The sequence below is a fragment of the Nicotiana tomentosiformis genome, chromosome 2 (genome assembly GCF_000390325.3).
Source record: "Nicotiana tomentosiformis chromosome 2, ASM39032v3, whole genome shotgun sequence".
NCBI lineage: Eukaryota > Viridiplantae > Streptophyta > Magnoliopsida > Solanales > Solanaceae > Nicotiana > Nicotiana tomentosiformis.
Window position 1 is genome coordinate 17,449,016 of NC_090813.1, and position 26,808 is coordinate 17,475,823.

At 35.7% G+C, this 26,808-nt stretch overlaps 3 protein-coding genes across 4 annotated transcripts; 2 read left to right on the plus strand and 1 right to left on the minus strand.

The window, feature by feature from the left end:
* Positions 1 to 90: 90 nt before the first annotated feature.
* LOC104107370 (cell division protein FtsZ homolog 2-1, chloroplastic-like) lies at positions 91 to 9,556 on the plus strand. Its single transcript, XM_009616159.4, has 9 exons — positions 91 to 288; positions 610 to 1,349; positions 2,883 to 3,182; positions 4,721 to 4,811; positions 6,981 to 7,105; positions 7,834 to 7,926; positions 8,685 to 8,750; positions 8,850 to 8,981; positions 9,080 to 9,556. Exons 2-8 carry the CDS (start codon positions 720 to 722, stop codon positions 8,979 to 8,981), a joined length of 1,437 nt encoding a protein of 478 aa, XP_009614454.1. The 5' UTR covers positions 91 to 288; positions 610 to 719; the 3' UTR covers positions 9,080 to 9,556.
* Positions 9,557 to 12,986: 3,430 nt separating this feature from the next.
* On the plus strand, positions 12,987 to 15,073 carry LOC104107358 (cytochrome b-c1 complex subunit 9, mitochondrial-like). 2 transcript variants are annotated; one of them, XM_070195027.1, is made up of 4 exons: positions 12,987 to 13,159; positions 13,562 to 13,609; positions 13,843 to 13,890; positions 14,801 to 15,073. In XM_070195027.1, the coding sequence occupies exons 1-4, from the start codon at positions 13,040 to 13,042 to the stop codon at positions 14,849 to 14,851; spliced, it is 267 nt and encodes an 88-aa protein (XP_070051128.1). In that variant the 5' UTR covers positions 12,987 to 13,039; the 3' UTR covers positions 14,852 to 15,073. The 2 variants fall into 2 exon arrangements, with proteins under 2 accessions (XP_070051128.1, XP_009614443.1); XM_009616148.4 differs by lacking the exon at positions 13,562 to 13,609 and having other exon boundaries at positions 12,990 to 13,159.
* Positions 15,074 to 25,158: 10,085 nt separating this feature from the next.
* On the minus strand, positions 25,159 to 25,927 carry LOC138904416 (uncharacterized). Its single transcript, XM_070192914.1, has 2 exons — positions 25,827 to 25,927; positions 25,159 to 25,675 (listed from the first exon to the last, which is right to left on the minus strand). Exons 1-2 carry the CDS (start codon positions 25,925 to 25,927, stop codon positions 25,159 to 25,161), a joined length of 618 nt encoding a protein of 205 aa, XP_070049015.1.
* Positions 25,928 to 26,808: the final 881 nt, after the last annotated feature.

Genomic DNA, 26,808 nt, shown 5'->3' on the forward strand with positions numbered 1-26,808 from the left:
TCAAGCAATTCGTGTGAAGGATTTTACAAATAAGTTTTGGTAGAATCTGCAGATATTTATCAAATGGCACTCTCCTACTTCGCAGAAACTAACAAAAAAGAAAGAGAAATTGCCAAATTCCTGCTTCTTATTCTAGCACAACTACAATAGCAAATATTAGTACCAAAAAATTCCCCTTTTTCGTGCACCCTCTAGCCTACTAAAACTTCTCTATCACTCACTGTAAATGCTGCGAGTATTTCTGCATTTGCTTCCAAGAATCTCTCAGAACTCCCACAGGAAACATAGGTGCCATTTACCTTTCTCTTTCTTTGTTCCATTTTTTAATTTCTTGCTCAAGTTATAGCTTTACATTTGTTTCAAAATCATGCTATAATTTCTGCAATTTTAAGCTTTTCAATTCTTCTAAAGATGCTTGCTTTTGTTATCAGGAAAAATGCTAGTTATCTGCAAAGTTTACAGCTTTCTCTTTTGCCTTTCTGGTTTATGTTATCCCCATTTCCTGCCATTTTAATGTGTTGACTCACTTTGAATTAGTGTGAATATTGAACCCCTTTCCCCTGATTATATCTGTTTGTTTTTTTTTTTTTTTTCCAAAAAAATTGGCAGGTGCTGAAAGAAAATTTTAGACTCAAATTCAGACATAGTCAAGTGGGGTTGTCATATTTTTGGTGGAATTATCAGGTTAAGTTGATTTCTGGTTCTGGGATTTTTTGGGTATGGCTAGTTGTACATCAGCTGTGTGTATACCTCCTGATATTCGATTGCAAAATGGGTTATTAGCTGTTCTTGGGAAAAGATTTTGCCCTTTGAAAATGCATGATGAGAAAAATGGATTCTTGGGTGTTAACCAAAAGGGTATTTCAAGTTGGCCACATTTCAAGTGTTCAGCTAATTCACATAGGTTCAACAATTATCAAAGTAAAGACTCATTTCTAAATTTGCATCCTGAAATTTCGATGCTTCGAGGTGAAGGAAATGATACTTTTACTACCTCTAAACAAGAAAGCTCTGGTGGAGGTGTCACTGAGAGATCAATGGACTCGTCAAGCTTGAAGAATTTCAATGAGGCTAAAATTAAGGTGGTCGGTGTAGGAGGCGGTGGATCAAATGCAGTTAACCGTATGATTGAGAGCTCTATGAATGGTGTGGAGTTTTGGATTGTGAATACTGATATTCAGGCAATCAGGATGTCACCTGCGTTTCCTGAGCATCGATTGCCTATAGGCCAAGAGCTCACCAGAGGACTTGGTGCAGGTGGTAATCCAGATATAGGAATGAATGCTGCCAAAGAAAGCAAGGAAGCTATTGAAGATGCAGTTCGTGGTGCAGATATGGTTTTTGTGACTGTAAGTTCAGCTTCTGTTTAGGACAATAAGTTCATTGAGATAGGTGTTTAGCTTTATTTTTATACTAACTTTACTTCTATGCTCTTTCCTATCTTTCTTTGTATGACGTTGTAGTTATCATATGCTGCTATACAACATTTTTTGATTCATATTTTTCATCGATAATAGATACTGCTTTGGTGATACAGTGCTTCCTTTCTGTCCCTCAGGATCATATTGAAACTAGTAAAAGATATTTGGGACAGATTCAACTGAAATAGATTCTCTTAATCGCATATAATCATCATGAATTAGTGATAGCATGCAGAATCCCCAATATGATCTTCAAATTAAGGGCAAGTTAATTAGAATTGATTTTCTTAACATATGACCCCTCTCACCTCAAAGCCTCTGGAAATGGTAAAATAATGGCTGAAGAAGGGAAATAACCCTTGTATCTGTCTTTAAGCGCAAAGTTCATTCTCCCTGTTACTAATTGCTGAAGTCGTGTTGCATTGTCCCACTTCATTCCTTTAGGCTTCTCTGATTTCACAACTTCAGAATCCTAATAGGTCCGTAAAAATATACTATATATTCTACCTAGTGAATCAAAGAGTATAAATTTCGAGGATGAACTCTCGACGTGTCAAATCATTAGTTTGAGTCTCAGTTTTGGAGACTAGGTTGGACGCCAGGCATTAATGTAAATTAGTCGATTAGGTGAACTGGATGCTGGATAATAGGATGAGAAATGATCGGGTTTGACTAGGTCATCCATGCAAAGGGAGGGAAAAACTTTCAGAGAAGCATTCTTGATATTTTCACACTGCCTTGATGATCAGACAGGTATTTCAGTCATTACCAAGAAACCGGAGTCTTTATGTTTAGCTTATATGCATAATAGGGCCATTTCCGCCCCTTTGTTAGTTTTAATCCATTTATGAGAACTTCAGCCTGATTATGCATGATGGATTATCTCAAAAGTTGTATGATGTCTGGAAAATACTGAAATTTCGCCAAGCATTGTGTTTGAAGGCTCAAGCGGAGGGCGAATTTTTCCAGGGGTATAAGCAAAATGGTGAACTTCTCTTTGAGCGACTTAATAGAAATCGTAGTCTGTTCCCAGATTATATAAAGTTTGAATGGTGTCTGAAACTCAGTGAGAATTCTTACATTGAGCACATATTTACTTTACAGTACTTATCAAAAGGAATATTTTATTCTAGAATAAAATGTAATTTTCTGTTCTGGCTTAGATTTTTGGTCCTGAGACTTTTTGGAATGCCAAGCCTTAAACGATATCCTCACGAAACTATATGTGTAAGATAATTGATATCGTCCATCACGATGTGTATTATCCAGAAGCTGTGTAAAAGTTAAATATGAGATGATCTGCATATTGCTATATTCAGAATTAACTTTCCATTATTTTTTTTGGCCTTACGGTTCACTACTTAGTTTCTTTTACTTCCCAAGTACGCACTACTTTGTGCACCTGGCTGCCTTCTTTTTTTTCTTTTTGTGTGTGTGTGAGATCCAAAATGTTATGTGCAGGCTGGAATGGGTGGAGGAACTGGGACTGGTGGGGCCCCTATAATTGCAGGAATTGCCAAGTCAATGGGTATCTTAACTGTTGGTATTGTCACAACCCCTTTTTCTTTTGAGGGACGAAGAAGAGCAGTTCAAGCCCAAGAAGGAATTGCAGCTTTGAGAGAAAATGTCGATACTCTGATTGTTATTCCTAATGACAAGTTATTGACTGCTGTTTCCGCATCAACTCCTGTAACTGAAGCTTTTAACCTGGCTGATGATATTCTTCGGCAAGGAGTTCGTGGTATTTCTGATATAATTACGGTATTAATGCTGAGTTCTCCCACTCTTTTGTTTCCGCTCTGCTCTCTGCATTGTTTGCCGAGAAGTTGAAGTTCAGTCGCTTTTTCCAATCATCCTTTACATGCAGAAATTTTCATTCATGTGCCTTATCTTTCCTCTTTGTAGTGTCCCTAAATATTTTGAGCTGTGAATTACATGATGCTGTTTCATATGTTATCCTCCTTTTAGAAACCTAATATTTTGCTCTTGGAATAATTTTACTTTGTTTACAAAAAAAGTTTCTTTCGAACAACTGGTACTTAACTACAGTACAAATTCTTTTCTTTACATGGGGAGTTGACACAGAAGTTCTCCTATAATTCACATTTGTGCATTTGATTTGTTTTTAGTTTACAAATATCTAACATTTTCATCTAGGTGTAGGTCATCAGTTGCTCAATTATATGCTGACAATCACTACCTTCTTACCTAGAGTAGGTCGTCAGTACTCAGTTATATCCGAATAATCCATGTCTGCTACCAGTAGAGTGCATCTTAATTTGTTTTTATTTGGTGATGTCAAGTACAACAACAACAACAACCCAGTAAAATCCCATTAATGGGGTCTGGGGAGGGTAGTGTGTACGCACACCTTACCCCTACCCCGAAGGAGTAGAGAGGCAAGGTGATGTCAAGTAGCTGATAGTAATATAGTGCATATGTGCTGTGGTATATAACTTTAAAAGAACGACATTTTCATCCAATTTTGGGGCAACTGCTTTGAAAGTGAGATGATACTAGCAGTTTTTCCCGCCTGCCCCTGAAAAGAGAAGAAGAGACAGTGAAGGAAGAGAGAATGACGAGCTTTCAAGCCCAGCCCATGTAATTGACAGAATGGGTTCTGGTTCAGACCTGGAAAAATACACTGAAACCTAGTAATTCATATTCTTGGACTGGCCCAGTAACGTTGGTGTTGGTTTTTTTCTTGTTCTTTCTGGTATACTTGAACAAGGTATAAGGGATAGGATATGGCAATTCCCGCCTCTATCACAAAGTTTTTCTCTTTTCTAATCCTATAAGTTGCTTTCTTATCCCTCATTTCCAGAAGTCAAATCGTTAACCGTAATTGTATGAATCTCCCTACAGGGTTTATGTCTTGGTTTTGAAACATTTGGAGAGACTATGGGGTGTTGATGATGTTCTCTAAATAAATTATGATGTATTATCCTCCATTCAGTTTGGTATCAACATGTAACTTCCTATGCTCATGTATCTCCACAAGCTTCAGAATCATACCATATGACCCTTGTATGGATTTATAAAGCAACGGGTCTAATAAATCTTATTTGACTAGCCCAAGGATGAAATATCTGTTCCCATTTCCCAAAATGCCCATTCATCTTTTTATGCATCTGAACCCCTGCAGTGTAATATGTAGCTTCAATTTCAGCTTTTGATATTTTCGTTTGTTCTTTGGTTATGTGATGAACTGAATTTGCTTTGGAGCAAATGCCCTTGTTAAGTGGGGAAATATCTTAGACTGTAATGATTTATTCACAGTATGTCTACATGAACTACAGATTCCTGGGCTTGTAAATGTGGATTTTGCTGATGTGCGTGCTATTATGGCAAATGCTGGCTCCTCATTGATGGGAATAGGAACTGCTACAGGTAAGTTCAGGATGTTATTTTGTTGGTGGAGTGGACCATTACTTTATGTCGGTTACCATTTAATTCATAATTTTATGTGTATGTGAGATGACTAAGAATGTGATGATGTGGCCTTTTGAGATGGAGACAGAGCGGAGCCTATACTTCTGAATTATTATCTGTACCCCTAAAGTCAAAAGAGATTAAAAAAGGCGAAAGTTGACTCGTAGTAGTTGTTCTCAATGTAATCACACATCTCAGCGTTTCCCTGATAGCATCATTTTAACCAAGATAAAACAGCAATTTTCCAAGTACAAAACTAATTCACCAAATGGTATACTGCAGAGTGATCCTACTGATAAATGGTAATATGCTGTCAAACCTTGAATTGAATGTCACAACCATCTGTTGCTAGATAAGGCAGTATCATAAGATTACTTGTGCTTTCACTCGCTCTTTCACTTTAACACATACAAATCCAGTCTCCTTATTTCAGTTCACTATTTGGACTAATGGAGCCTCTGTAAATGAATAGCAAACCCCATTCTGAACCACTGAGTCACATGTTTAACTTACTGTTTTCCTAATCCCTTTGCAGTTCCTTGAGTGAAGTTTCTTTATATATTAGTAAGCAATTAAATGCTTTAAATGGCTTTACGCGATGATGAAACCTATAATCAGAAGTCATGTTAAAGAAAAATGGCATACTGACAACCCAGAGGGCTGCAATGTTGAGAAACTTGAAACAAAAACTTTCTGATAATCTAATTATTTATCTTTTACCTTCTCCTTCCGATTGTCTTTGACCGCTGTGGATGACAAACATTAGACTACAATGTTTTACTAGTCAATCTTTTGCGAAGATAACTGGAGTAGTATCTTTTCCTCATATGTTAATTTCATCTTTTCTAACGTAAACTTACATATGCTCCCATAACTTTCACATCATGTTAAGCCACATTGTCACCATTGATGTCTTTGTATGATTGTACAAATGTTGTCTGTTGATGGAGATATATCGATGAAATATATTAAAGAAGGAAACTGCCAAGATAGAATGTCTTTTCAGCAGTGCCTTTCTTCTTGTTCGAATGTGCAACCGTTGACATATTTTGAGCCTCCAACCGTTACATCAATATGCCAAGTTGAAAATAGATAAGTTTAGTTTGTCAAAAAAAAAAAGGTGCGCTCAGGATTAAGTTTCGCAGATGTTTTCAGGATCCGGTTTGAGCTTGTATTTTTCCTAACAGATGATGTTATATCAATCAACCATGCCTCAATCCCAAACTAGTTGGGTTTGTCTATATGAATCCTTTGTATCCATTCTGCTCTCTGTAGGTTCCATTTCATCCTGATACTAGATAATTGTCTTTTAAAACAAATTAAGGATTCTCTAACCAGAGATCTAAAGCTCACAGTTATCCCTAGAAGATAATGTGATATGTAATAGGAGTAACAGATTGATATCTGTGGCTGCCAGCTAGTATCTCAGTGTAACTTTAGGTTATCCATCTATTTACTCTATAAACCCCCAAACTTTTGTTGTAAATTTATCTTTTGTGTTTATAAAGCAATAAGGAAGTCTAGGTGCGAATGTTTATTCAATAGGCATGAACTTTGTACTTTCATTTTCTAGTAAATCACTCATTTTAGTGGTTGTTTTTATACTTAATTTTGTAGAGGTTGTGTTTGATACCACTGCTTCTTGTCCTCAATTTTCCGATAGAAGTAACTTATGGAAGCAAAAAAAAAAAAAAAAAAATGTTCCTGACAGAAGTAGGATTGCAGATATAACCATCTGAAAGAACCTTCTCAGAGTATTAGAGATATAACTACTAGAGTATGTTAGAGAACCCCTTGTGTTAGTATTGAAATGTTATGGACCCAAACAGAGCATCTATTTTTTTGGGTCAATGACCCAAACAGAACATTTATTATGTTGAAGATCCATACAGCCGACCCCAACTAGCTTGAGATTGAAGCATAGTTGTTGTTGTTGCTGCTGTAAGTTATGAGTTCTAGCAGGTTACGGGGAGCAAAAGTTGATCACGGTTCCCGATATATGTATGGCCACACATGGTTTTTCTTACTTCTCAATTAGTTAGTCTTAATACTGAGGTTGTTCCAGGGAAATTATTTTGTTGAGAATGTATTACGGTTAGATATGATGTTATTGGGTTGATATTGCAGGTAAGACCAGAGCCAGAGATGCTGCATTGAATGCCGTTCAATCGCCTTTGTTGGACATTGGCATAGAGAGAGCTACTGGAATTGTGTGGAATATAACCGGTGGTAGCGATTTGACATTATTTGAGGTACCCACCCTGCTCTCTCTCTCTCTCTCTCTCTCTCTCTCTCTCTCTCTCTCTCTCTCTCTCTCTCTCTCTCTCTCACACACACACACACACACACACACAAAAAAAAAAAAAATTTACCATGGGATGCACCTCATGCCTGAAAAGGGATGAGACATATTCACAAAATGCAGACAAGACCACCAACAGGTTTTTACTGGTTTTAGTAAAGAAAATTCTGTGTTGAACATATCATGTATAAATAGTTGTATGAGTCTTTTTTTCATTAATTTCCCTGAGTGATTTTTCCTAGGAATGGAAAAAATTAGAGAGAATCTTTATTTAATGACGCATGAGGCTTGTTCTCTAGAACATCAACTGGCCTATGCTCCTCGTCTACCTGTCTGCGTACTTGTTACTTCTCTTCAGCAGAGATGACTGCTTATTTATCTAAATTCATATAGCCACATTATCATCATCATCATTTCATCCCTATCTTATGGTATAGTGATGATCAGATGGATCAGTTTATCACAATTATGGAATCAAAGTGTTCCCATTTCAGGCGCACGGTTATTGTTTTTGAACCTCCAGGTTGCAGAATTCTATTTATGTATAGTTTAAATTTTAATTGGATGCGTTCAAAATATTTTATGTTTGTAGATATATTGTCAATGATGTTAATTCATGAATTATCCAACTTTTGAAGTCTTTTCATACACTTGTATGTACTTGTGGAACTTCACTAGGTAAATGCTGCAGCTGAAGTTATATATGACCTTGTTGATCCAAGTGCCAACCTCATTTTTGGAGCTGTAATAGACCCATCATTAAATGGACAGGTACATTAATTTCTCCTATCACTAAGATAATATTGCTTTTATTTAGACGATAATATGCTAAAATAACTAGCAAAGATCTCTATGTTAAAAAATTACAATGGGCCTGGTTTTGAATATCAGAAGCTTTTAATGCTTGAAACAGCATAAAAGTAGTTCCAACTGTAAAACCTGAACTAGTTGATTTCCTTTACTAGGAGAAAGCATTAGCAATCGATTTCACTTGCATAACAAGTCTGATTCTGAATTTACTTTTGAGATTATTCTTTGATATTATGAAAAGACATATTACTTGCAGTTTTCAAAGAAAAAAGGAATTTATGTAAAAGAAATTGGTCAGACAGTAGAACAACTTGAAAGAATTTGTCATGCAAAGTTAGTACTTCCAAGAAGCAGCTTATCTGGTTAGAAGTCAAACATCGACGAAGTATAAGAAAGGCTTTCTTTCTAATTGGTAAATCAAGTGTTTAAAATTGGGGAACAAAAACAAACTTTAGGGGATCGAGAATCAGTCTTTTGATCCTCCTCGAACCTACTCTCATCTTTCAAATTGGTCTTTATTTTTTCACACCAAATACTCATTCTAAGGCAAACATAAATAGGTTCTAGTAATGTTACAGCACCCATGAGGGTGGTATCACTGTTCAGTTGTCATTACTCATAATCTTTCTACTTGCTAGTTTCAAGCTCTCTTTCCCTGAACCCGTGACCGATATTCATCTTGAATCATGGTCACTCGCATCCTTATTCTCATGATGCAGGTCAGTATAACCCTAATTGCCACCGGTTTTAAGCGCCAAGAAGAAAGTGATGGGAGGCCCGTCCAGGTATTCCTCTCTTTCACCTTCTCTTTGCATGTGTCTGCTCATGAAAATCCTGTGTATTGATTGGGCATCTTGTATAATTTGTTCATTATGATGTTACAGGGAAACCAGCTAGCACAGGGAGATGCTACACCTGGGATTAACCGACGACCTTCATCCTTCCTTGAAGGTGGTTCAGTAGAGATCCCTGAGTTCCTCCGGAAGAAAGGGGGCTCTCGCTATCCAAGAGTTTAAGTCAGTTTTTCTTGTATATATATTAATCTTTCACCGTTCATATAACTGTCCTTTGTTCCCTCTCTATCTTTTAAGGTGATAATGTTTTCTATGTACAGGATCTTGAGTATGCTCCAAATAGTAACTGTCTCAGGGAAAGTTATATCCGTTGCCCTTTCTTAGTACATGGATACTGTCTATTTTCACTAGTCATGCCCATATATATCACTTCTTTGGCATTCATTGGAATAAGCTGGAGCTTTTTACGTCAAGATATGCAAGCAGGATCAGTCGGCAACTTTGTCATACATGAACTGTACTGTTACATCTTTGATTGCGTGCGTGTGTGATTTAGGATCAGTTTTGTGGTCAGTAGAGTATGTCCAATACGTCCTATCTCTATTCTTTGCCACTAATGGTATGTGCAGATATTATATTTAGTGTGAAGTTGGACTAATTTCTTCATGACAACAATGAAGATATCTAAACGGAATGCCTAATCTAAGCCATTTTCTTTTTGAGTGAAGGCAGATTGACTATTCCACTGCTAGGGAGAATGGCAATGTTGAAATATTAGAAACCAATATTTGTGAAAAGATGAGTTGTACAAGGAACACTGTTTCTAGTGCAGGACATTATTTAAGAGGTTCTTAAAGCCTTAATTTTGCTATTTGGGTCAAGACTTTGGGCCAAAAGTAAGATATATTGCTACACCATGAAATGTTCTTGCTATCTTATCCACCTTTGCTCTAAATTAGTACTTATTCCTTCTAAAATAAATGAACGGTCATACTAAGAAAATTGAGCAAAATTCATTTATAGCCCATCGGCCCAAAATATAATCACCCGGTAGCCCAAAAATTACAATATACATTTTATAGCCCAAAAGTAATTCTAGTGCCTTGCCCAAAAGTACTCAACTAAGAGGCTTAGATTTGCAAAGATAGATGCAGAAAGAGAGGCGACCACGCCATGGCTGGAAAGACAGACCTCACTGCCGACTCCGCCGCTTCAATCACCGCCATCATCTACTGTTTCAACCCATCAATTATAGTTTCCAAACTCCGAAGCTTCCTTGTCAACAAGCAATCCACCTCTTTTCATTTTTGATTTTAGCTTCTTCAATTTTTCCCCTTGCTCTGGTGTTAATTCTTGGCCTATTGAGTAATTAATTTTAGGAAAAAGCATAGAAGGTTTAAAACCAGCCAGTTTAAAAGAAAAAAACTGTTTAAGATCATGGTATGAAAGAAATAATAAGTTGGTACAATACCCAGTTAATTATGAAATAGTATTAGGCAGTACTAACTAACTTATGATTATTTGAATTGTTAGATGGAAGTAGTTAATTTTTTTCTGATGGTTTGAAAAGGGAAAGAAGGTCAAGTTTATTGGCATAGAAGGAATGAAATGTGTTTATCAGAGATATAGGTCCCTTGGAATTTTATTGGTCTGAAAGTAAAGAAAATGATTGATGAAAGTTGGTAAAGCCCTGAGTTTCGTTCAACGCTGAAAAAGAAGGGTTTCTTGCACTGGGGTTTTATATATGTAATGTAGAGGACGATAAAGATATTCCATGTCTCTCTATGTTTGTGAATATGCCTTGCTGAGCTTAAACCAGTAAGGTCCTATTAAAGCTTGATGGAAGTGTTTCAATGTCATATCTATTTGAAATTTCTTTCCTCTGTGCATGGTAAGCAAATGGTCTTAAAGAGTCAACATTATAAGCTGGATAATATAAAATTCTTATTCTCTTTAGCCTTGCATGTGGATCTAAAGAAGTATACCAAGGTGGAGAATTAAGAAAAAATGTATCTGCATTTGTTGCCTTGAATTTTTCTTGATAGTATTCTTCGTAATGGTCCAAATTTTATGTCACCAATTTGCTGTTGCTGCTTCTATTTTCTTCTGCTTCTTCATTGAAAATATCATATGAGGCTGAGACATCGGCATAAACATGAGTAAGAAGATAGAGACGCGTCATCGGATGGATATTCTCCGACCAAACTCCGGCAAAGTTTTTTTACTATTTTTGGGACTGATGAGAAGGGTTGTTTTGTGGAGGAGAGAGGCTATGGAGTAGAGAATAGAAAAAAACAAATTGCAGTATATGTTCCGACCACAGTCGACTCCGGTCAATCGGATGAGACTATGGAAAATTATCCGAATATGTTCTAAACTTTGAAAATGAGAGAAATTAATGGTGAATGGAAAGACAACAAGGGATTGGGTGGAAGGTTTTAATTACACGGCCTTTTTTCTTCTGATGTGCCTACATGTCACTATAACAAATATATACAAAAATAGACTGTTATTATATAAAATAATATACTAAAATAGACTATCACTATACAAAATATATACAAAATAGATTGTCACTATACAAAAATATACTAAATAGACTGTCACTATACAATTTATATACAATAGACTGTCACTAAACAAAATATATACAAAAGAGACTGTCACTATACAAAATATATACTAAATAGACTGTCACTATACAAAAAATATACAAAATAGACTATCACTATACAAAATATATACTAAATAGGCTGTCATTATACAAAATAGACTGTCATTATACAAAAAATATACAAAATAGACTGTCACTATACAAAATATATACTAAATAGGCTGTCATTATACAAAATAGACTGTCACTATACAAAAAATATACAAAATAGACTGTCACTATACAAAAAATATACAAAATAGACTGTCACTATATAATTTATATACAATAGACCGGCACTATACAAAATATATACAAAATAGACTGTCACTGTACAAAAATATACTAAATAGACTGCCACTATACAATTTATATACAATAGACTGTCATTATACAAAATAGACTGTCACTATACAAAATAGACTGTCACTATACAAAATAGACATTTCAGGCTATTAGATGCAATATGTTTGGGCCGAAGGGCCATTTCGTGTAAGTAGAAAAAAACATGGGCTATTAAAATTTTGAGGGGCTATGGAGGGTATTTTTCTCAAGAAAATTTAGAAATTGGAAGTATTTTAATATATTGTAACAGGTTTTATTTTTCAGATTACTAATCCCACATTGTATAGACAATAACGTAAAAATAGCACGGGTTAGCTAGTTTTCGGACTGGTAATTGAAAAATAGCCAGCGTTTGCAAAGTCACTAAAAAATAGTCACTATTTTGCTAAAACACGGAAAGTTCCATGCTTATGCTGGATTATGGAGCTCCTACGTATAAATTTCCAGCATATTATGTTGGAACTCCAGAACACGGAAAGTTCCAGCATAATATGCTGGATTATGAAGCTTCTGCGTATAAACTTTCAGCATATTATGTTGGAACTCTAGCACATTATGAAATTCCAACACATTATGTTATAACCTCATATGCAAGAAATTTGAACTCCTAGAATTTTTTCGAATTTTAAGAGTGTTTTTGTTCAGATTTTATCTTTACATTAAAAAATGGCTAAATTTCGATTACTTTTGAGACTGTGACTTTTTCAATTACCAGTTGTAAATCCGGCTATTTTTGATTTTTTTTTTCCGACAATAACCTATAATTATCTTTTAAATGAATATATGGTAAAAATTATTACTAAACATTATCGGTATATAAAAGTTAAATTCAATATATAACACTACATATTTATTTCTCTCCTCAACTCAACTGTATGGATTTCATAGTGACATATTTCAAAATTTATGATCTCCAGAGTTTGAAACTCCCACCATGCACAACTTTAATTAATCAGTATCACAAACATCTTATGCTTTCGAACAACATTACTCCACGGTAGTGTTTTATAAGCACCAAAATTAAAATTGATACCATATTTTTTTATAGATTAAGATGCAATAAAAAAATATAACAAAGTTTTTACCATCATTTTTCTAATGATATTACTAAAAGTGGGCTATTTTGCAAAAAACGTTATTAAAGAGGGGTGTGTTTATTATTTAAAATAATTTAAAGAACTTATTCGTCACATTTAGAAAAAACAGGGGGAATAAATATTCTAGTTTTCACTCTCCAGTCTCTTCTACTCATCTGCAATCCGAAGATTCTACAGAAATCAGAATGGAAACAGAAGGTCGAAAGAGGGGAAGAGGGCCTCTGGAAAGGCTTTACAGGCTCATTATGCGTCGCAATTCTGTCTATGTTACCTTTGTCATCGTTGGCGCTTTCCTCGGCGAACGGGTAATCCAACTTATTATCAACTTCCACATCGCATATCGATTCATTTTTGCGCTTTTTTGTTCTTATGATGGATTGATTTTTGATGAATTGTGTGAACTTCCTCATTTAGAAGCTCAAAGTTTTTTAGAAACAGAGGAAAGGATGGAATTAGAAGAACGTTGGGGTATTTTTGAGTGAAGGAAAATCCATATTTCATGCAATATAGTACTTGTTAGTATCTTGCCGTGTGCGACCAAAGAAGTATTCTTTAAAACCGGTACAGTTAAATTTTGTTAAAGATCAGAAAACTGCTTTTATATAGCATCCCGCGTTCACGCAGGATACCTCAGTCTACCATGATGCAAGAATCGTGGCTTGATTCCTTGTGCAAGATGATTAAAAATTACTTTCTTTTTATAACAGTGTGTGGGGCCAGCATGTGCACGTCCAGACTATTTCATTGGGTACCTGGTAATTCTGCTAACCAAGGTTTAGGTAGATGGGAATTAATCACATAGCGTTTTTTTTGCTTTCGCTATGAATATGATTGCTGAGACCGCTTCATTGAGCAATATATCTTGATCTATCTGCATCTTCAATTTGCTTAACTCTGGTTGATATTCTGTATGATTGAAATAAGCATAGGAAAGTCGAGAAGTTGTCAAATTTAATGCCCTCTTCATGTTCTTGTTTCTTCGTCGCAGGCTGTTGATTATGGTGTTCGTAAGCTTTGGGAAAAGAATAATATTGGGGTGAGTTTTCCTGAAATTCATAATGTTGGCGTTTGCTTTTCTCCTTTAAATGCTGATTTACATGTATAGTTGCAGCTCTGAGAGTTGGAAGAGTTTGTGGATAACTCAGATTATACATGAGAATCCTTCCAAATACGAAGTCAAGAAAATTTTAAAAACTGATTTTTACCACAGAAGGCTCTGTTTTGCATGAAATAAACTTTTTAAAAGGAAATTATTTCCTCAATCATTTTCTCTGGTTGGACGTACGAGCTGTCAGATGTAATAGTAAAAATAGCAGGGATAGGGATAGGGCACACAGCGTGATTCTTAAAATTAGTTGGCTGTTGTAAATAGCAAAGTAATACTCCTCCCTTTCGGTTCTTCTTATCTACCGTTTAAGTGTGCATTGGATTGCATTAATCAGAAGTGGTATTTGACTAAATTATGCTTATATCTTCCTTAAATGAGTAATTGATCGTATACCTTCTTGGAGTAATACGGTAGAATTGGAAAAAGAGAAATTAATGTCTTAGTTTTCTAAAATGACAAATATTTTGAACTAAATATTTGGGCTAAAGTGACCGATAAAAAGGACATGATGGGAATATTTACACATAGTTATGTGATTGAAGCATAACTCAATGTAGAATCAGCATTGCTTTCCCGGATAAAGAAATTTGAAAATTACGAGTTCATGCACAGACACATATATATTGTACAATATAAAGCATGCATATGGCGGTTTTTTAACATTATGACTTTGGACTTTGGAGGATAATTGTTGTATGCATTGTTGACTTTACAAATAAGAGATTAGATTGTCTTCTGGCTGAACAGTTCCTTTTAGTGTTTACATAGTGTAACAATATTTGCTGTACTGAATCTAACTTTGACTCAGAATCTGATCATGGTGCTTCTACTTACGCAGAAACGATATGAAGACATCCCAGTTTTGGGGCAAAGGCAACCTGAAGAATGAATTCGGGTTTGTAATCTTGTCCAATGTATAGCTATAGGATCCTAGATGCTCTCAACTATGTTTCTTGTTTCCTTCTAAAAATAGGACTTCTTATGTTTTGTTTTCTTTCCTAAGAAGTAACTATTTCGATCCAAGAAGGGATACCTTGTTTCCTTTTGTTTGATGTGATAGTTATAAATACTTGGACATCTTGTTATTGTAACATTGTCATCTTTGTTTGCCCCACTCCAAGAAGTTTTATGGGATATGAAGTTTGGCCGGGACATTTTCAGGAAATTTCTCTTTAATTTGCATCCAGGCTGTTAAAAGGCTAGGCGTCCCTACTGTTTTTAGGTTAGTCTGGGAACTATTCTTAGGTTTTTCCTAATTTTTGGCTCTAAGATGGATAAGTGCTCGGTTCTCAAGCTCAACTTAGATATAGCTTTCATTTTCAGCAGTTTAGAGAATTTCGCTCTGAGATTACCCATTGCTACCTATGAGAATTAATTCATAGAAACAGAAACATATTGTAACAGCAATTGGGCAACTCTGAGGCACTATTAGAATAAGTCTGTGGTCATTCATCTTTCTCTTATAGTTCTCCCAGGCATACAGAAGTATTGTTATATCTTAGAAACAAAGCCTTGGGATTATTACTTGTGCCTATTAAGCTTAAAACCACGAACCTCTTTAATCTTAACTCTGTCAAAAAGACTGAAATCCATATCCTGCAGCAGTAGAAGAGAGGAAGGATATTGGTCGTGTTAGTTGAAGACTTTTAACTTCATATTCTGTTTTCTGATTGGAAGCATCTTGTTCGAATGATATTTCAGTTAGTGTGTATGATTAGATGCTTTTTCAAGAGAGTTATTGTCTAAGATTTTCTGTATATTGTATTAGGGATACGTCAATAGACTTAATATTATCAGAAAATGTCTAAGTATGAATGGAAAGAAACGGAAGGCGCTTGATGTTTGGCCAAAAATGCATATATTTAACCATTGTCGCCTTACATTCTAGTACTTTTAATCATTTTTTGAGTATTAATTATATCACTTTATGTTTAATATTATATTTTAACCGTGTAGGAATAAAGCGGTGCGAAAATAGAAAGATTCGAAGCAAAAATAATGCAAAAAGAAAAAGAGCACGAAATTATTATCGGAAAGAGAATAGAAAAAAATCTACATGGAGAGACAAATTTGGAGCAGCACATGAAATGAAGAAAAATGGAAGACTTAGGATGCTTATCTACGTGGCATGAGGTGAAGTAAATATGTGAATTGTAACAATTAAAACAAGAGAGGGGACATAATGATTGAAGATTAAAGGAAACAAAGAAGAAAGCAAAAAAGTGTTTATAAGGAAAGTTGGAAGTTGGCAGCAAGAATAGAGTTGAATTCGCAAAACGCTACTGCATTCTGCGCCAGAGCGCACCCTGGACACTCGAAGTGGGACTTGTCCTATTTCGTCCGGGATTCGGTTATTTCGACTCTATACATCCCCAACTCGTATAAAAGGGGTCCTAAATCTATTTTGGAGGGAGAGAACGTTTTTGAGAACAACTTTTGACAAAGGGAGTACGTTTTTTATAGGAAAACATAAACACAGAGCCGCCGTGGAGGTTGAGTTTCATCTTTTCTTCCCCCAAACTATGTAATTATTATGTTTCTTTGTATGATTTGTTGTTCGGCTACCATGTCTATGTAGAGCTAAATTTTACGTTCTAGGGTTGTGGTTCTTTCATGACTAATGTTATTCGAATATTGATTTTGATTTCTTAGTTTATCGCATTGGTTTATTTATTCAATTTTGCGCTTAATTATTTAATTGATTGATCACCATTTAATACTATCTACGAATCTAGAATTGAACTCGAAAGTGAGAATTCTAGATTGCACATAGGATTGAGTAGAGCAAGTTCTTGAACCTGGGCATCGGGGAACGGATTCGCGATTAGGATAGACATACACCTAATTGCCTTACTTGGTTGATATACATGAATTTTAAATGTGTTCTTGTTAGTTCTAATTGCATAGACATATAGGCGTTAGGTTAGCTTGAATAGGCGACTAAGAATTCGACAGATTCTTATGAGCAATATTAACCTTATCAACCAATAAACTAGATGAATTAGTTAGTCAATTCAATTGAAGAATACAATAGCAATGTTAGATAGCCCATAACCCTAGATCGCTTTCATTACATTGATAACATAAAAATCTTCTCTTCTTTTGCGGAGTTCACTATTTGTTTTTTCTTTATTTTAATTAGTTTAGAATCAAATACTTCTAGGTTTAATTCTTGTTTAGATAATTAGGATAGTCTAATTTAGTTAATAGTTAATCACAAGTCCTCGTGGGTTCGACATCCGACTTCTAGTCACTTTATAATTTGACGACCGCGTATACTTGCGTGTGCGTTTGGCCGCAACAACGCTGTTGCTAAATGCCAAAGATTTAAGCATCAAATTGTTTTACCAAATGGCATAAGGAAACTATAATGTGGATTAAGCACAATTAATCGGATCAACTTGAGATCTCTGATTAAGAAAAAGTAAACTACCTCAAAAAAGTATTTGAACTCGAGATCTCTCGTTAATAAAAAAAAAAAAAATACTATTCTTAGCACACCCTTGATGTTATGAACTACTTGGTGTGAACTTTGGTTCAATGAATCAATAGGGCAGTCCCTTTCAGTATTAGGTACTACTACTACATATCTTTTCACTTCGTGTATTTACTCAATTTCTCAGGTCACATAGCCCACAAGCATTAAATTCTCAAGTTAGGGACCACAGACAAAGTCTTTTTTCTTAGAGCCTTCTAATTGCCCAGCAAAGGGAACACATAAATTAAACAAACTTTAAAAAGTACAAGTACCAAAGCCCCAAACTTTAAATTGTCATTGATTCAACATTGCAGGCTTTCAGTTTTACCCCCTGATATATAAATGTGTTTCATGTTGCCCAACAAAAGTGTCCCCAGAAAACAGTTGAAATTATATTTACATACCAGAACTTGTCCCATTTTCCCTTTGTCCTGAGTCTGTAAAGGGCACGTTAGTGCACGAAGCATCTCGCGTTCCTGCAGAGTCTGAGGAAGGATCACACCTTAAGGGGTGTGATGTAGGCAGTCTACCCTGATGCAAGCATTAAGGGCTGATTCTAAGCAGAGGCGGAGCCAGAATTTGAAGTTTATGGGTTCAAAATTCTAATTATTTTAGCTACTGAGTTCTAAATTAATAATTTGTACATATTTAATGAATTTTAGCAAATAAATAGAGGGTTTGAACCAAAACTATTGGGTTCGGCCGAACCCATAACTCGCACTCTAGCTCCGCCCCTAAATTTCTACGGCTCGAACTCGTGACTTATAAATCACAAAAACAATTTTACCTTTGTCCTAACTCTATATTAGTAATATTAGAAGTGTTTCCAAAGTCTGGGCAATAGTTACTGTTTCTTCTGAAATAATTAGAATGGGAAGGGACAATATGGAATTAGTGAAAAAGTAAATTATTTAATGAGGAATAACAATCAACAATAATAATGATTGATCATTGATCAAAGAAAAGAATCAGAACCAAGAATTGTGTTACAAGTAATATCTGGTTTAAACAGAATATTGTTTAAAAAAATCTATTAGTATTTTCATATAATATATATTTATGGGAATCAAACTTACCAAATATACAGATCAAAACCCCGTTGCTAACTACTTGTTCATGGCCCACAGTATAGTATGTTATGAGTCCTAATCAAGTATATCCCTAATATTGTTTTTTTTATCAATGCTAGACCAAATATCTATAAAGCAGAAATAATTTATTACAAAGATTCTGATGTTTAGACGTAAATGTCAAATTAATTTGTTCATCATTACATATTATTATTCAATCCAGGTCTGTAATAAATTATTCAAGAATCAATTACTACAACCATTATTTTTTAAATCTTTTATTCTTTAGTTAGATCTTTCCTTTGATTATATTCAGATTTTGTACTCAAAGTACCAACCAACCGAACATAAGTCATGTATACAGAATCAAAAGTCACATTTTATAATGATTTTACTTCTCCTCTGATTAGCTGTCGATGTTTATTTTAATGGTAAAATAATTTTTTAGGTGTGTCGCGGTTTTCTATCAAGTGGCAGAGTTATAGTATTTCGTACGTTTTTGCTTAGCTCCCGTTTTTGTATTAAAAATGTATTAAATATGATATTTAATTGCGTATAACTAAAACTACTAACTATGAATTCGATGGTAAACTCATAATCCATTAACTTCGAATGTTGGCTTTGTATCTGAATTTTGTATTTCTTGAGGGGGGACCAGCAACAATATTATAATTTGCGGGGGTACAAAAACTAAGGCAATCCCTTTCCAGCGAAATTCCCAGGAAAGTGATAGTTCTTCTATTCCTTTTTCTTTTTTTTGACAATTGACACGTTAAGGACCACAACCCACGACTTTTTCCTCTTTTCACCCCAAATATTTGGTCAACAAGTAACTCCCTTTGTAATAAACTTAAATCCTTTTACAAGCTTTAGAAAAAATGTGTTTTTTCTATCTTTATTATTGTATGGGTCAAAATCCATCTTTAGTCAAAACGGTGTTAGTAAAGCATTCCTGGGATGCCGCGTGTCAAAGTAGTCTAACTATCAGCGAAGGTCGTGGTCGAAGAGTCAACAAGGACCACGGCCGAGGTCGAGGACTCTTGGCAGAATCATAACGGCTAGTTTTAAGATAGGGCATTAGAGAGAATATTCTAATTGATATTCTCTGCACTTATACTATTAGGGGTCGTTTGGTTTAAATATAGGTTATGCTGGGATACGTTATGTTGGGATTAGTTATGTTGGGATTAGTTATGCTGTGATTGTTTTTTATCCACTGTTTGGTATGTTGTATTAAAAATGATATTTGCATAATTTATAAGAAGAAGGTATAAGTTATCTCGATACTAATTACCTCACCCCCTACAAGGTATAAGTTATCCAGTATTAATTTTAATCCCGGGATAACTTATTCCAAGTTTGCTAACCAAACAAAGTATTAAGGTGGTATTAAATTCTTATCCCAGCACTATTTGTACTTATACCTCATACCAAACGACCCCTTAGGGTTTCTTTTAGGAACATGTTCCCTATAAATAAAAAAAGACATAATAATAGGGGACATGTGATATTCATTTGTAAAAATACACTTTGACTTGAGAAACAGAATCAGATCTCATTGATAATATACAAACAATACCTTTTCACTAAGATTCTTGTCTACACTTTTTCACTAAATCCAAGAATAACTCAAATATTCAAAGAATTGTCCATCACTCATCATTGTCATAAAGAACATTATGTGGTTTCATCCTTTCTTGTATAACTCATTCATTCTATTTACTTAAATGTCATTTATTGTTATCCATTGATATTGAATGCTACAATATTGCCTTTGATTTCTGAAATATTTATTGTATGTTGTCGCCGCTATCCGAATATATCTACATAGTATTTGTTGCTTTTTTAAGAACTCCATCTTAGGAATATAATTGTTATCTAAGATTAATTATTCAAACCAAGATCTATATTTTTTGGTCAAATAATTATCATGTTCAAGATGTTTACATGGTATCTGATCTGATCAGCTATGTAAGTCCTAGCTGGTGACTTGTTTGAACAAAGAGCTATGTGATCCGATTAACTATGTATAAAAGTTCTAGCGCTCATATTTTTCCTCTATAAGCGTAATTTTATTCAAATCTTTAGATCTCATCATTCCAGCATCAAAGCGAGACTTCATTCAAATTTGACATTCCTTGATCAAGACCTTCTTTATTCATTCTTGTGATCTTGATGAATCTGAGCTCAATCTTCAGATTCAACCAAGCAATTTGGAATTAGGTTTGAGGGTAGAGAGGTCGAGCTTAGGAAAGAAGAAGGAAATGCAAAAATGGTAAAATGAATGTGTATTGATCTGTAAGAGAAAAGTACAAATTTTTGCAGACTAACTCTGTACTAACTTAACTATAGTTACTTAACTACTGGGTCCCACAGACCACTATAACTAACTAACTAACTAACTCCTCTCCTCAACTAACAATAACTGACTATAGCTCACACTCCCCCTCAAGCTGGAGGGTAAAAAATATTGAGCACTTCAAGCTTGCCAAGTAGAAACACATGCTGAGACTGCCCACGACTTTTAGTGAGAAGATCAGCTAGATGATCTTTGGTCCCTACAAATTGTGTGCTAAGGACACCTTGTTTGATCTTGTCGCGCACAAAATGACAACCGATCTCAATATGTTTGGTACGCTCATGGAAGATGGGATTAGCTACAATCTGCAGTGCAGCTTTGCTATCACAATAGACCTCCACAAGTCGCTTGATGGGCACTCCAAGTTTAGCAAACAGGCTTAACAACCAGACCATTTCTGCTGTCACAACTGCTAGGCTTCTATATTCTGCTTCTGTAGAGCTTCTTGATACTGTGTGTTGTTTCTTGGATTTCCAAGAGATGAGTGAGTTGCCAAACTTGACTAAGTATCCAGTTACTAACCTTCGTGTGTTTGGACAACTTGCCCAGTCTGCATCACAAAAACATGTCAAACTATCTGCACCTTCACTGCTCAGAAATATTTTCATGCTTGGTTAATGTTTAAGGTATTTGACTACTCTCATATTTTCATCCCAATGAGATTTTTTGGGCTCTTGCATGAACTGACTGAGAGTTTGGACTGCGAACACAATGTCTGATCATGTGATGGTCAAATAGATCAACCTACCAATCAACCTTTGATATTCACTCACATCTGTCAGGATCTCATCACATATAGTGCCAATATGTCTGTCAAATTCAGTAGAGGTGAACTTCTGATTGAGATTGGCTTAGCCTCACTCAATCCCAGATCAGAGATGAGTTGAAGATGGTACTTCCTTTGATTCATTAGAATCCATTCTTTGGATCTCATAACCTCAATTCCCAGAAAATATTTGAGATCACCAAGATCCTTCACCTTGAACTTCTGATGAAGGAAAACTTTAGTCTCATTGATAAACTCCTCACTATTTTCAGTGATTAGTAAATCATCCACATATATCAACACTGCTACAAAGTCATCTCATTTCCTTTTAGTAAAAAATGAATAGTCATGTAGAGTCTGAACATATCCTACAGCAGTTAAGACCTCACTGAGCTTAATGTTTCACTGTCGTGAAGCTTGTTTCAACCCATATAATGACTTCAATAGTTTGCAGACCTTTGTCCCCCATGTCTCCTAAAACCTTAGGGAAGTTCCATATACACAGAACTTTGTCCCCCATGTCTCCTAAAACCTTGGGGAAGTTCCATATACACCTCCTCATACAAATCCCCTTGCAAGAATGCATTGTACACATCCAACAATAATAACCCAGTGAGTTCCCACAAGTGAGGTCTGGGGAGGGTTGAGTGTACGCAGACCTTACCCCTATCCCGGAGGGTAGAGAGGTTGTTTCTGAAACACCATCGGTTTAAGAAAACGAAAAGATATAAGAGAGAGACAGAATGTTAGTACCATAAACAGAACCATATGAGCAATAACAATAGCATATAAACCAAAAAATAGCTGAGAAATAATAACAAAAACCAGTGAATAAAGCCCGATAATATGAAAAATGAAGGAATAGTGTGGACACAACAATAATTGATAGCAGTCTAAGACCCAACCTTATCAGACCAGCCTCCCCCACAGATGGACCTTATCAGCTACCTCATATCCTAACACCCTAATGCTCGACCTCCACACCTTCCTATCAAGGGCTATGTCCTCGGAAATCTGAAGTCACACCATGTCTCGTCTGATCACTTCTCCCCAATACTTCTTAGACCGCCCTCTCTCTCTTCTCGAACCCGCCAAGGCTAACCGCATTGTACACATCCATTTGTGATATATTCCAGGCTTTAGAAGCAGTGAGAGCAATCACAGCATCATAGTTACCACCTTAGTAACTGGTGAAAAAGTTTCATTATAATCTAGGTCTTCTCTTTGGCTATAGCCCTCCGCTACCAACCTGTCCTTGAACATTTCTACCTCACTACTTGCTTTGTATTTTATCTTATACACCCATTTTGAACTAATAGCCTTCTTTCCTTTTGGAAGATCAACAACATCCCAAGTTCTGTTGTCTTCTAAAGCCTTGATCTCCATTTCCATGGCTTCAATCCACTTTTTGTCCTTAGATGCTTCACTGAAAGTTGCTCGTTCTGTTAATGCTGAGATCCCAGTCAAGAAACTTCTACACTTACTAGTCAACCTGCTATAGAATAGATAGTTGGATAGGGGATAAGAGGAACTCTTTTTTGTAGTGGTCACATAATCTTGCAACTACAAAGGTTCTTTTACAGTTATTTTGGATTTTCTGAACTCAGTAGACTCTTGTTCCAGAGTTGTTAGAGGAATCACTCCACTTTCCTGCATTGAATATTGCTCAGGAACTGCATCAGCATTGTTAATTGTTTGTGCATCAACATTGTCATTCTCTATTACTGCTGTGTTGTGATCTGTATTTGCATTATCATCTGCACTTGCTGCTGGTGAGTCTTGCATGTCATGAATATCTCCTTCTCCAGTTCCTTCATGTTCTTGCATGTCATGAACATCTGCTTCTCTAGTTCATTCATGTTCTTGCATGTCAGTCTCTGCACTGTTGTCAAGACCACTCCCCCCAACAGACTCCTCTAAACCACTGCTTGCAGTTCCTTCTGACTGCATATTCACAGTGTCATGGGAGTTCCGTAGAGGTTCAAATTGTTCCATGCCTGAGATGGGATCAATAGTTATTGTATGTCCTTCTCTATTATGAGATGTAGAACATAGTTTGGCAAATGGAAAGATATGCTCCTTGAAGATAACATCTCTGCAAACAAAGAAACAGTTAGTGGCCAAGTCCATTAGCATGTAGCCTTTTTATGTTTCTGCATAGACAGGGAATATAACTACTTTTGCTCTTGGTGAAAATTTGTCTTTCTTAACTAAATTAGTGGCATAACAAAGACACCCAAACACCCTAAGGTGAAACAATGAAGGTGGCTTGTTATGAAGGAGCTCATATGGATTTTTCCCATTCAACAACTCAATAGGCAGTCTATTTATCACATGTACAACTGTTTTGATACATTCACCCCAGAACCTTGTAGGAACACTTGCCTGAAACTTTAATGCCCTAGTTGTATCTAGAATGTGCCTGTGCTTTCTTTCCACTATTCCATTCTACTGTGGAGTATATACACAGCTGCTTTGGTAAATTATCCCATAAGCATCAAACAAGTCATTCATGTGTTTGTTAAAGAATTATGTGACATTATCTGTTCTAACTACCTTAACTTTGGACTAAAATTGAGTTTGTAGCATAGCAACAAATTTCTTCAACACCACAACAACATCACTTTTCAATTGACGCAAATGCACCTAAGTATACCTTGTAATATCATTAACAACGGTTAGAAAGAAATATTTTCTATCATAAGTGGGAAACCTATATGGTCCTCAAACATCCATATGTAAAAGAGATAAAGGATTTTCACTTCTACTCATACTTCTAGGGAACACTAGCCTACTTTGCTTAGCTAGTTGGCATACATGGCAATCATTATTCACTGCTACATCTACAGATTTGTTATGAAACAGATTCATGTTCTTCATAGTGCTAACTTAAGCATGGCCTAGCCTTTTGTGCCACAAGGCTCCATCTTCTTTGTTACTTTATGCAGTTGTAGTTGATGCAAACTTCCTTATCCCTTTAATGAATTTTTCCAAATTTCCTTTGAAGTTCTTCTTCAATATGTACAGACCACCTCTCTCTACCAATCTCCATCACCTTACCATTGTAGAGATCCTGAAATAAACAGAAATCAGGGAAGAAATTCACCGAGCAAGATAGCTGCCTAGTTAGTTTAGATACTGAGATTAGGTTGAACTTAAACTCAGGTACAAACAAAACATCTTCCAACTTTAACTCATCACAGATAACAACTTCTCCAATGTAAGTTATATTAGATTTCCCTCTTGTAGGCAGATGGACTCGATCACTATCATATTTATTTGCTTTATTCTTAGTCTTTAACATATATAGCTCACCAGCTATGTGGTGTGTAGCTCCGGAATCAATTATCCATTATTTGCAAGGAAAACTTGTCATTAAAGAGGTTGCAATACCTGCCATGTTAACCTGATGTTCTGGAGTCTCCTTGTTCAATATGCTCAAAATCTGTCTATATTGATCCTCAGTGAAGTATGGTCCTGCCTTTAATCCATCATAATTATTTCTTCCTTCATCCTAATGTGCTTATTTGTCATTCTCCAAGCCACCATTTGTCATGTTAGTTGCATATGGTTTCTTATTTTTGAAATCAGTTGGATATCCAACTAGCTTGTAGCAATTTTTCTTAGAGTTCCTAGATTTGTTGCAGTAATCACACTTCACAAAAGGCTTCTTTCCTTTGTATTGTCCCCTGCTATTTTGCACAGTAAATTTTCCTCTACTTGTTTGCATAGCAACAGGATCTTCTCTGTTTGGCAAGGCTGGATGTGAACTAGAATTCTGACTTTCATCCTCTATAATCAGTGCATAAGCTTGGTTCAATGTTGGCTCAACAATCTTCATTAGTGTCTGACGTCTTGCTTGATCATATACCTCATTGAGACCACTTAAGAACTGCATTAGTCTTTGCTGCTGAAGATGTTCAACATACTCCTTCGAATTAGGAATAGGCACAATTGCATCATACTCAGCACACAATTCCTTCAACCTAGTGAAATATGCAGAGACTGAGTCTGTTCCCTGGTAAATAATAGCAATTTCCCTATGTAATTAGAATATTCTCACATGATTCACTTTGTCAAACCTTTCTCTCAAATCCTCCCATACAAAATGTGCATTAGATGCGTAGACAATGCCGTTAAGTAAATCCGTAGACCCGGTGTTCATGATCAAGGAAAGCACGATTGCATTACATGTGTTCCCAGTCCTCATTTAATTCAGATTTGAATGAATCCTTTTTGCATGTCCCAAGCACAAACCCTAGCTTCCTCTTAGCTTGCAGAGCAATTCGCATTGATCGACGCCACAGTCCATAATTTTCTGATCCTGTGAGCTTTACAGGAATCAAAATCAAACTAGAAGTATCTGAGGGATGAACGAACAAAAGATACGTGTGATCGATTTTTTTGGCCGCCACTGACGATCGTTAGTCAAAGCTTCGCGAAGAAGATGACGATGAATTTACAGCTAAATTGAATGAAAATTTGCGAAATTACAGCTCTTCACCGTTCTAATACCATGTGAGCTTTATGGATCTGAGCTCAATCTTCAGATTCAACCAAGCAATTTAGAATTAGATTTGAGAGTAGAGAGGCCGAGCTTAGGAGAGAAGAGAGGAAATGCAGAAATGGTAAAATGAATGTGTATTTTTGATATGTAAGAGAAAAGTACAAATTTATACACACTAACTTTATACTAACTTAACTATAATTACTTAACTATTGAGTCCCACATACCACTATAACTAACTAACTAACTAACTCCCCTCCTCACCTAACAATAACTGACTATAGCTCACAATTCTTAAATTTAAAATTGAGTCAAACAAGAAAGTAACAAATTGAAACAATTGAGTAATGTGGAATCAAACTCCACCACATCAATTAAAATGGAGAAAGTAACAAATTGAAAACAATCGAGCTAGCGGGCCATACTCAAACTCTAATGGATCATAGACCGATAAATCCAATAAATAATTGTGGAGTTTTTTACTTTTGAAATTTGAAACTACCTAACTTTGACCTCTCATGGCTCATCCATGAAACTCTGAGTCACCGTACGGCGGGGGACTTCCCTTGGGATGAGAAAAGGAGAAAAAGAGAAAAAAAGAAAAAGAAAGAAGATCTGAATAAGAAGAATTAAAAAGAAGAGAGAGATATTGATTTATTGCTTAAA

Excerpts from the sequence above, each read along its gene's own strand:
- LOC104107370 (XM_009616159.4), top strand. The coding sequence starts at position 720 with ATGGCTAGTTGTACATCAGCTGTGTGTATACCTCCTGATATTCGATTG. Across the intron at positions 3,183-4,720 it reads GTATTTCTGATATAATTACG|ATTCCTGGGCTTGTAAATGT; the intron begins GTATTAATGCTG and ends CATGAACTACAG. Across the intron at positions 4,812-6,980 it reads GGGAATAGGAACTGCTACAG|GTAAGACCAGAGCCAGAGAT; the intron begins GTAAGTTCAGGA and ends TTGATATTGCAG.
- LOC104107358 (XM_070195027.1), top strand. The coding sequence starts at position 13,040 with ATGGAAACAGAAGGTCGAAAGAGGGGAAGAGGGCCTCTGGAAAGGCTT. Across the intron at positions 13,610-13,842 it reads ACTATTTCATTGGGTACCTG|GCTGTTGATTATGGTGTTCG; the intron begins GTAATTCTGCTA and ends TCTTCGTCGCAG. Across the intron at positions 13,891-14,800 it reads GGGAAAAGAATAATATTGGG|AAACGATATGAAGACATCCC; the intron begins GTGAGTTTTCCT and ends CTACTTACGCAG.
- LOC138904416 (XM_070192914.1), bottom strand. The coding sequence starts at position 25,927 with ATGCGAATTGCTCTGCAAGCTAAGAGGAAGCTAGGGTTTGTGCTTGGG. Across the intron at positions 25,676-25,826 it reads AATGAGGACTGGGAACACAT|GGAAATTGCTATTATTTACC; the intron begins GTAATGCAATCG and ends CTAATTACATAG.